General features: G+C 36.3%; 1 protein-coding gene across 1 annotated transcript in view; it reads left to right on the plus strand.

The window, feature by feature from the left end:
• The window catches only part of TRAT1 (T cell receptor associated transmembrane adaptor 1), a gene marked incomplete at both ends in the record, with an annotated part of 35,575 nt that extends 24,613 nt beyond the window's left edge, over positions 1-10,962 (plus strand). Inside the window, 4 exons of the mRNA XM_080654676.1 lie at positions 934-970; positions 4,998-5,059; positions 7,074-7,162; positions 10,705-10,962. Of these exons, the coding sequence (XP_080510802.1) occupies positions 934-970; positions 4,998-5,059; positions 7,074-7,162; positions 10,705-10,962 (446 nt within the window). The remainder of the gene's footprint in view (positions 1-933; positions 971-4,997; positions 5,060-7,073; positions 7,163-10,704) is intronic.
• Positions 10,963-11,204: the final 242 nt, after the last annotated feature.

The raw sequence follows: 11,204 nt of genomic DNA on the forward strand, positions 1-11,204 counted from the left end.
TTTTTTGGAAGAGTTTTAGGAGGGTAGGTATCAAATCTTCTTTGAATATTTGGTAGAATTCACCAGTGAAGCCATCTGGTCCCGGACTTTTATTTTTTGGGAGGTTTTTGATGGTTGTTTCAATTTCCTCATTGTTGTTCAGTCTACTTAGATTTTTCCATTTCTTCATGATTTAGACTAGGAAGGTTATATAATTCTAGGAACTTACGCTCTTTTCTAGGTTGTTGAATTTAGTGCCATATAGTCTTTCATAGTATTCTAGTATGACCCTTTGTATATCTGTAATTTCTTTGGTAACTTCTCCTTTTTCACTTCTAGTTTTGTATATATGAGAAATTTCTCTTTTTTTTTTAGTGAGTCTAGCCAGGGTTTGTCAATTTTATTAATCTTTCAAAGAACCAGTTCTTTTGCATTAATTTTTTTAAATATATTTTATTGATTTTTTTACAGAGAGGAAGGGAGAGGGAGAGCCAGAAACATCGATGAGAGAGAAACATCCATCAGTTGCCTCCTGCACACCCCCCACTGGGGATGTGCCCGCAACCAAGGTACATGCCCTTGACCAGAATCGAACCTGGGACCCTTGAGTCCGCAGGCCGATGCTCTATCCACTGAGCCAAACGGGTCAGGGCTGCATTAATTTTTATATAGACATTTTGTTCTCTATTTCATTCAATTTTGCTCTAATTTTTATTATTTCTTTTTTTCTGCTGCACTATGTTTCTATTCCAAACTACCAAGAGAGAATATGGACTATGATTTACCCAAATCAGAGACAATCTTTATCTCTATTTCAAACAGTGGTGGCCAAGTGGCTTGAATAAAGATATTAACTGACATTGAGGCTAAGCTCCCCTTATAACCCTCTCTAGAAGGTTTAACAAATGTATGTCCAAACATTTATTTAATTTGTCTACTTTGAATATCTTTCAGGTAAAATATACAGACACTCTGATTACTACATCCCCAGGTAAGTAGAAAATGAATTATGCTTTGTATTCCCAATGAACCAGGGGAAGTAACAAATGCAATATTGCTTATAGGTTTGGCTCAGGGAAATTGTATTTGGGTTAAAATACGATTAAAAGTGAATTTTAATTATTTTTATTCCCATCTGAAAATTAAAAGCTATAGCATTATTATCTGCCCTACTTACTTAAACATCCTGAGCTAATGAGAGAGATGGGTGAAGAATGGAGTGGGACTCTAACCTGTTATCTACAGAATTCTCATCAATTTCAAGAGGAAATATCCTAGGTTATAATTCAGATCAGATTGTAAGAATGCAGTCTATGTATAAAAATTGTGTGGCCCTTAAGAATTTAGGGTGGAAATAAATCTGGCAATACCTAATAATATTTAAGGTATGCTTACACACAAATATTGACTAGAATGTTTCATGATATGCTGTTTTTAAGGTTAATGTCAATCACTAGAAAAATGTGATCAATCAACTCTAAAATAACATGCAGTTATAACTTACTCTATTATTTATTTAGCTAGTTGCAGATAAATTGTATAATATGATATTTTAAAAAAAAATGTTTAATGGTGTGAGTTATAGTAAAGAAGTTTCATTTTCTTAGTATATTCTGACCCAAATGTGTCATTAGATTGGAGATTTCTCTTTTGGAATTAAAAAAATCTAAATATAGAGAATTTCCCTGAGGACTCTTCAAGACCTTTCTGAAATGGTAGACTGAAAGGCTGAGAGGTCTTTCAAAAACACAGAGCTTTCTCACTAGATAGGATAAGATAATAAACTTTTTGTTGGTCTCTATAAGGTCTTTTTTTTTCTTCTCCAGGTGGGAATGTCTATTTTGGAGGCAGATTTACACACACACACACACACACACACACACACACACACACACACTGTTATGAGTACTCTTAACCTTGGATTCTATAACATGAGATAATTTTCATGTCATTAGCTCAAATCAAGAGTAATTTGCTGACTTGGTTACAACAATGTATCAAAGACAATCCTACGTAACTATGTATAAATTAATCTGATGATTGATTTGATATTTGTCATTTGAAGAGCAATGAACATGCAATAGGATAGAAAATCTTGTGATTTGATCATTTTGCTAAAGATTAGATCAGTAGTTTGGGAGAAGGATAAGAGTCAGAAGGGAAAATTGGTAAAATACCATCTCAAAACAGGCAGGCTCTTCGCTGTAGGGAAAATGCAGAAAAGAGGCTGGTGCTTTTATAACATTAATTTATTTAAGAACATTCATTCAATAAATAAGAACTTGGATAGACAATAGACATACAAAGATGAAAAGATGCAGAATCCTTCAAGGATTTAATAATCAATCTATTGTAGTATATCTTCATTTAGGCAAAATTTGATTATACAAGCACATTTTATCTATAAAAAGTGGTTGGCATGTTAATTCACACATTTGTGTATATACTTCTCAACTTGCCTATTTCTGATTACGTACTTTAGGAGCCAAAATTACCCATGACTTTAAACAACATTTATACAGTCATGGAACCCAAACATATATTTGCCTATTCAAAGAAATATCTATTAAGCAAATCAAGTTAACACTTACACAAATCAATTTCTGATAGACCCCTAAGCTTGCTCTTTCCTCAATCTGAAAACTTTCCAGGCCCTTAAAATGGCTTTATTTAGTGTTGTAGAAGTATCTTTCATTTTTACTTGGATATTGGAACCCTATATTTTTATTATAGATTTTGGAACTGAAAAGAACAATAGGGATTAAATAGTTTAATATCCTTGATTTATAAATAAGAAAGTTGTAACTCAGAATATATGCCCAAGGCCACCCAGGCATAAGTAATGATATTTTAAAAAATTGAACTTAATTTAATTTACTTAGATAATTTAGATATTTTTCTACAAAGGACTTAACAATGAAATAATAGTAAAATATAAATAACAACTTTAAAATGTAAACTACAGAAATACGTATATGCGAAAATAGAAAATTTGGACCCTAGTGAAAAACAATACTATTTTAAATATTGGAGTGCCATTTAATGTGCTTATTTTTTAGAGGACTGTTTCAGACATCTTCTGAGCAATGGAGAACCTGATCTGACCCAAAACTCAGAGATGCACTGGCCTCTGGGATATAAGCTTATTAATATATTTTTAATAGTAATTCATCTTCCACATAAAACACTGCCACACATTTGTGCTTAAAGTTTATTTATGCAAAAGACTGAAGCTATTTGAAATTGATAAGTAAAATATATATGTACACACACATATATATAAATTTGTTAGGCAACTGCTTCTGAATAATTTTTTATTTGAAATGATTAATCATCTGAGACCTGCCTATAGACTCAAGGCACTGCATTATAAATCACATCTTATTTTCATTCATAATGAATCAAATGATGTTCATTTTTTTGGATATGATTTATTATTTGCAGATTGTATCTGCTATTTGTGTGAGCTACGAAAATAAATGGATTGTCTTATTAAAAATTCTTTACCTTTTGCTATTAAATTCTCTGCATAGCCAGAGAAAAAACATGAGCAGTGTCTCCTCCGTATCCCAATATTAAGCTGCATTGAATTACTGATGGAAAGAAAGGTTACGAATGAGTTCCTTTTATAAGAGAAGCAAAATACATGCCAGCATCTGGACTTTTCAAACCATTTTATCCAGGTATCATTTGATCTGTAATTTTTTAAAAACATCTACTTGCTATTTACATATATTCTGTCTTCTTTCAGAAGCATGGTGAGTAATATAGGTGTTAAGCCTTGAGATAAGAGTTCTTTTTTCTTTTGATGCAATTCCATCCAGCTCTCCATGATATGTAATCTCAAAGTTAAAGCAGTTGCTACTATTTTATGAAATGTCACTCTCACTGCCTGGTAGGTCTCTGTTCCCAGACTGCTATTGTGAAAGCTGGTCACCAGGGCCATCTTTACTTCTGGTGACAATGGTGGATGTCTGCTGTATTCCTAACAGGATTACTCAGATAAGGCTGTAAGGAAACTTAATCAAACATCAAGAGCAAAAAGGATTTAGGGCTTTAGGACCAGCCTTGCATTACAATGCCAGCACTGCCAGCTACTGTCTGTATATCTTTGGACAATTTACCTCTATGAGCTACAAATTCCTTATATGCACAGTGGGGATCAAAATAAAATGCATCTGAGGGTTCAGAGAGCACTGGCATAAAGAAAAGCTTTCATAATTGTTAGTTATTTGCTGACATTACACATAAAGTTAGGGAAAATACATTAGTATTTCTGAATCTCAGGCTTCTCTAAAGTGGGGGATGATAATAGTATTTTGACAGAATTTCCCTGGGTCTTTGATACAATGTATGTAACACATAGAACAGCATCTGAATGTAATAGGCAATCATTTCATTGCATCTGCCAATATTTCTTTGGCCTTTTATTTCTTACACATCCATGTCAATGAATATTTACTTAGTAAATAGTTTTAGGGGAATTTTCAGAGTGAAAGTCTGGGCAAGTAAACAGGTAGTACACTGTATAGTTAAGAACACAAATAAGCTAGGTTCTAATCTCAGCTCTGCCACTTATTCTCATTTATAATGAATGAGAATATTCTTATGACCTTCAGCAAATATATGACTACTCTGTGCCTTACATTCCTTACCTTTAATATAGGGATTCTATAGTGCCTATTTTGTGCGATTGTATAAGTATTCAATAAATGAGTATCTAAAATACACTTTAAGTAGCATCTGACAAACAGTAAGTGCTAAATAAATACTTGCTATCATTATTTCCTGAAAGAAGGTCCAAAAATGACTTTTCAAATTTATACATACACACACAGAGAGAGGCAGGCATGCTTGCACACTTGTATTCACTCACTCGCACGTAAATGTATCTACATTGGTTGGCCAAAGCTGAACAAGAACAATAGTTTACCTAATATCAAATTTAACTGAGAAATTAGTTAAGAACTTTGTGTAAAGTGGATTCTAATAAAATAAATACTTTTTTTTCCTTATAGGGAGGATGAGTATTATATTGAAGACACACCAATTTATGGTAACTTAGATAATGTGGTCCCAGGTAAGTTTTATTTTTCCAGAAATTAATACACCCCCCCTCACTTAATTCCACAAACAATTTGAGGTGGCTTATTTTTATCACAATCACATTTAAATATCCCACTGATAACATAAATTCAAGCATGTTTAGTATGTTATTTATTATGTATTTCCAAAGCCACACATTGGGTGTAAATTAGCATCCTGTTTTCTATATGCTCTCCATTTCACTCTAGCAGTAATGAGAATACAGGAAGACTCTATTACCATGAATGTTGACACACAAAGAATTCTGTGAAATACTATTTCTAGAACAGAAAGTGGCCCAACCAGGGAAACAGTGTTTTATGCACTGTATTCAAAAGCAAGTCTACAGTGAAATATCTGGAATAATAAATACATTTTCTAGTTTCCCTTGTGGAAACTTGTTCTTTGTAAGTAGAGACCCTGGGGCTGTTTTGATGGCGAGTGGGGATAGAGAAGAGCTAAATCTTCATGGAATGAGTTATATATTTTTCTTCTGATGTAACAGGTCCTCATCAATTCCCATCACCCCTTATTACTTGAAACATCCCAACCACCCAAAACAAAATACCTCAAGTTCCTCAAAACAGACCACTGTGATCTGATCCCAGAGCCTGATGGGAGGAGCCAGGAGGGTGATGCTAGCACTCAAGCCTGTCCCCTTGCCTTGCAGGCACTTGACTTAATGCAGGACAGGAGAATTGGGCTTCATTCTTGCAGGTCTCTGAATCTCAACACAGAGATGTCCAGGAATGGACTAAATGGATCTGGATCTCTGTATATCAAAACAGTGTGGAATTCTGAAGTTAGGAATGTGAGAGTTTTATAGGATTCAAGCATGTATATCATTGTTGTCTTTCTTCCATAGCAAAGTGCCCTCTAATCTCTGCATCTGAGGAAGCAGGAACTGTTTTTCGGTAATGAACTAGTAAAATGAGTTTGCCCTCCTGTTTCACCTTGCGGAATCTTGGTGCTCCCCTATAAGATTTGAGAACTTCATTGTTTATGTATTCTAGTTGCTTGAAGCCACCACATCTACGATTTCCATGTCTAAGTGAGAGCAGGGGTCCCTCCCACAGGTTCTGATGTAGGAGGTCCAGGAATCTGCTATTTAACAAACCTCCCAGGTGATCCTAATGCATGTTTTCCATGAACTATGCTTTGAGAAATATCACTCTATGGACCCTTTCTTTTGTGTTGCTTTCAGAAAGGGGTAATTGGGAGGTACCTGGTAAATATATCTTTTTTTTCCTATGGGGTCAAATTGGAGCAGTCCACATTTCTGCCAAGGCACTGGCCATCCTACCTGTCACTAATTCTCCTTCCTGTCTCTTTTAAATAGGTGTATCTGGGGGAAGAAAGGCATGAATGATTCACTAAGCCTGTCCCCACAGGCTGAAATAAGTGCAGGTCTGCTAGCTGGTGGATGCTGCACAGACTTACAGTCAGCATTAGACAGCCCAACTTCAGAATAGCCTGGCTGAACTGTCCTGTCACTCATTTATGGAATAAAAACCATCCTCTAAATACTTTTAAAAAATGACGTAAGGTTCAGAAAGCCGCCAAGTAAAACATTTTACTCACAGAAATAATTACCAGATTGTAATCATCAGTGTAGGTGCACTGTGCATTATTCCACCATACATCATTTGCAATTACACTTAAATAGGAAACAGGCAAAAACTTAACTCATGGGATCTCTACAACATCTAAAGGGTAGTTTGAAACTGTCATGGCCTACAATGATATTTAAAATATGGCTATGATCCAGTCCTTATCCCAAGAGACCTCCCTTTGTCTTATTGTTAATGCTACTGGGCAAAAGACTTCTTTTCTGACCTGCAGAGAGCAGATTGTGCTTTCTTACCTCTGCGTTTTCATGACAAAGATACGTTAAATGGTTCTTGGAGGTTTCTTATTTACAGCTAAATGTTGCTTGGGTCATGTCTCTTTACTTGTGCCAATATATTTTGTTTTTCCATTGTCAATCATAAATCTTTTCCACTCCCAAGAACCAATGGATGAAAATTGCTATGAACAAATGAAAGCCCGACCAGAGAGATCTGTGAATGAACTGCAAGAAGCTACCCCGCCTGCACAGGTGAGTTTTGTTTTCTGTATCAAGGGTCAAGTTTAGTCAAGATCACAGCACAGCTGCAGGTTTCAAGAGCAGAGGAAGAGTGCATTCTGATGCACAATTAAAATAGCTGTTAGAACATTTAGAGTAAATGTGTCAAGTTTGGGGACCTGAACTCTAAAGGGAAACTGGAAGACAAGTAAATGCTACTCAGACTCAAATTCAAAGATTCAAAGCTGTGAACAATTACAAAGGCAATAGATTTGAATGGAAAAGTGGATTCTCTTCCTAAATAGTCAATTAAAAGAATTATGTGTGTCACAGAGATAAATATAAAAGTTGACACATGTATAAGGCACATAAGACCTACATGTTAGAAATTTATGGAAAGAGGGGGAAAGGAAGAAGGAAGGGAGGGAGGAAGGGAGAGGTCTTTAGTTAAAAGGTAAATTAGCTGGAAATAAAAGACCATACTTCTATTTTACAAGGCAAATGAATGTAAAATTTAATACAAGTCCTATGGCTTTGGTCTTACGGCAAGAGATGTATTTACACAGAGCTTAATTAGAAATAGGCAGGGAAATAGCTTAAGCAAAAACCTATAAAAACCTAAGGAGAATTGGAGAGTTTCTCCTTTTCCTACCACAATCAGCTCAACATCTTCAGACAGAGCACTGACTTCATCAAAAGCCATTCACAGTTCTTAGCCTACATGCTGCTAAGGCATAAATTTCACTTAAAGTAACTCTTATTCCTTCTCCTCCCAGATTTTGTTTCTTCAATGATGTGCACTCTTGCTACTGTCTAAAAACAGCCATAGGACAGTATTTCCTATGCAGTTGTGATTTGTCAGGTCTTGTGTTATGTGCTTTATACGCATTATCCTCTTAAATTCTTTGAGGGAGGTAGTATTTTTCCAGTTTGACAGTCTTGAAAAGGATGAAAGACTTGCCCTAGAGCAATCAGGTACTAGGTGGGAAAACAGAATTCAAATTTAGTCCCATCTAGCAGAAAATATTCTCCTCCCTAAGATGGATCACATCTTGGAAACTTCCCAATAAGGCAGAATTTTTCTATTTTTCTTTATATAAATTCCCTCCACAGCCAAAATTCTTGAAATTTTTAATAAGAAAGCAAAATGTGGTGAAGTCTAAGGAAAGGTAAAGTCACCCTCTGATGGGCAAATCTGTCATCAGATGTTCAATTAATTGTAAAATGTTAGAAGAAATGAAAAACTGCATGTAATAATATGACCTGCTAAATCCATGATAACATAAAGAAAACCTCTAAAAAGAAAAGGTTACTATATAACCACACCATCTGAAATGTAGAAATTCATAGCACCTTAGCTACTAGTATAAATATCTGAGAATCTGGAATAGAAGTAGCTATTTAATACATATGACTTGAATAGGCCAGCTTTATTTGAGCTACATCTGCTTTTAACTAAAGTGGAAATTGTGCAAAACCTTAAAATGTTCTTAAAAGTTTGCTGTTTTATAAATTATATTAGAGGCCTGGTACACTAATTCATGCATGGGTGGGGTCCAGATCGGCCCTGATCAGGCCTGGCTGGCCAGGGGGAGGGTACGCTGGAGGTTGGCTGACCGGCCCCACCCCCAATCTGGGTGGGAGGGCTGTTCAGGGGTAGGACCTGCTGGGGAGGGGCTGTGGGCAGTTGGGGGGCTGGCCCTGCCCCCGTTCGGGTAGAGGGGGACGATCGGGAACAGGGCCAGCTGGAGGGAGGGGCCAAGGGTGGCTGGCCAGCTGGCCCCACCCTCTGGTCAAACTCCCAGTCAAACTCCTGGTCAAGGGGACAATTTGCATATTAGCCTTTTATTATATAGGGTAATTAACAATACTCTAAGTAGATTTGTCTTTATTCTATTACATCCTTCTCACAAATTTAGTTTCACTAACTAGAAGTAATTTCTTTACATTTGCTCAATTCCATTTTATTAGAATGATTATCAACAAACACACTGCCCAGTTTGCTACTACAATACTTACTATAGTCAATTACAAAAGCATAAGGAATCTATGGTATTATGCATAAAGCTTGATGGATGAAATATCTGTTGGAAAAATGGAAATAAATTCCTTCCCCTTTGAAAATCATATGTACAGTTCAGAACTTGTAATTTCAGCATCTCAATCTTCTATGAACTAGGAAGAGTTTATCAGGAAACCTAATAATATAATGAGTCCACAAGAATTCTCATATCCTAAAAAATTTGAAGGACACAGTGTGAGCTTGCTCCTCTCTCTTATCTTCATGTCAAAATCTCAAATGAATCTCTCCTTTCCCTCCTATGTCAGAAGCACCCTCTCTTCTTTCCAAAGCCAACACTACTACTTATGATCTTGACCATTTCTCCTATTTATTTCCATATCTTACACCTTAAATCATTTGTCTCCATTTTCCAGTTTTTAAAAACTAATTATTACTATTATTACTATTTATCAATATACACAAATCACCCCAATATTTAAGAACAAAACTTGACTTCAGCTTGTTTAACTCCTAAATTGATTCTTACTTTTCTCTACTGTTTCCATTTCTTTCCAGAGATAAGCATTCTTTTACCTCTGGCCATATATTTTCTACCCATGCACTCAACTGAAATAACACTCTGGAAGTCACAGTGACTATGCCATATACAGTTCATGGTTCTTTCTCAGGATCATGGTTTTTGAACTCTGCAGCACTTGATAAGGTTGACCAATTGTTGACCAGACTTATATTGTTGGGAATGCTGTAAGTTATAAGTGCAGAAACCCAATTCAAACCACTTTAGCATAAGAGGAAAATCACTGGCTCACATGACAGGGAGCTGTAAGGGGCTATTTGTTTTTGAGATGACTGAATACCAGGGCTCTCTTTGCTTCTCCTCCCTCCCTCTTTGCCTCTGTTACTGACGTCATGCTCTTCCATTACCACAGACTCTTCCCTTGAGGTTGGGCAAGCCTTTGGAAGACCCAGGTTTTTTTTTCCCAACTCCAGGAAACAGCACATTTTCTATTCCTGCATCTGTACATCAATCCCAAACGTGCCGCATAATTGGCTCTGCTGAAACCACATGACTTCTATTCTTGGACCAATTTCTGTTGCCAGGGAGATGGATGGTGTGATTGGTTCCAGCCTATGTCACATGCTTAGTCCTGTGCTGGGCTTGGGGTACAGCACTGTAATCCAGACCAGGGAAGGCAGAAGAATTTCCCAAAGGAAAATGAAGAATTATCCAGTTTGCCTGAAATACAAAGTTTATGCAGGGGAGTAATAGGAATCAATATTTAAAAGTGGAGTAGTATCAAGCATGGAAAACCTTGAATGTCAGGATATGAAATTCAAACCTTAGTCTTTAGGCTAACATTTTGGAGACATGACAGTAAAAATATGAAAGTTGTGCCTTAGGAAGGTAATTTGGATATAGCATATAAGCTAACTGGCAGCTAAAGCCCAGAAAACAAGTTTCTTGCTTTTCAGAGAACTTAGAAATTCCCAGAAGTCATCAAAGTGAAAGAATGGGCTAACAATGAAAAAATTAATATGCCTCTCTTTTTAGGCAATCAGTGAATCACAGATGTTTTACGCCTCACTGAGTCACAATTGTGAGGGGAAGCTCAGAAAGCCCAGGCAACAAAATATTTCTGTATCAGACAAGAATGAAGATGAGCTGTTACATGGAATGAACACCAGCCTTCCTGAGACTACCCTAGTGTACAGTCTCCCACCCGTGCGCCAGGCAATAGAGGAAAACATTCACGATGATCCCGTTAGACTGTTTGGATTGATTCGTGCTAACAAAGAACCTGTGAATTAGCTGGATTATGATTCAGCTCTTATTGAAGAAGATTGTGAAAAACAACAACAAAAAAAACCTACAAGATCCCTCTATGACACAGCATGATGTGGCAGGGTGACGATCTGATCATTTGTTGGCGGGATGGTGGTTTACCTTCTTATCCAGAACTTACGTTCTTGCACACTGAATGGGATGTCATGAAAATTAGTTTTTTGAATTAGTTATTTGAATTTACTTAACAAATGTCTAATAGTCAAATG

The sequence above is a fragment of the Plecotus auritus genome (assembly GCF_963455305.1).
Source record: "Plecotus auritus genome assembly, chromosome: 2".
Lineage (NCBI taxonomy): Eukaryota > Metazoa > Chordata > Mammalia > Chiroptera > Vespertilionidae > Plecotus > Plecotus auritus.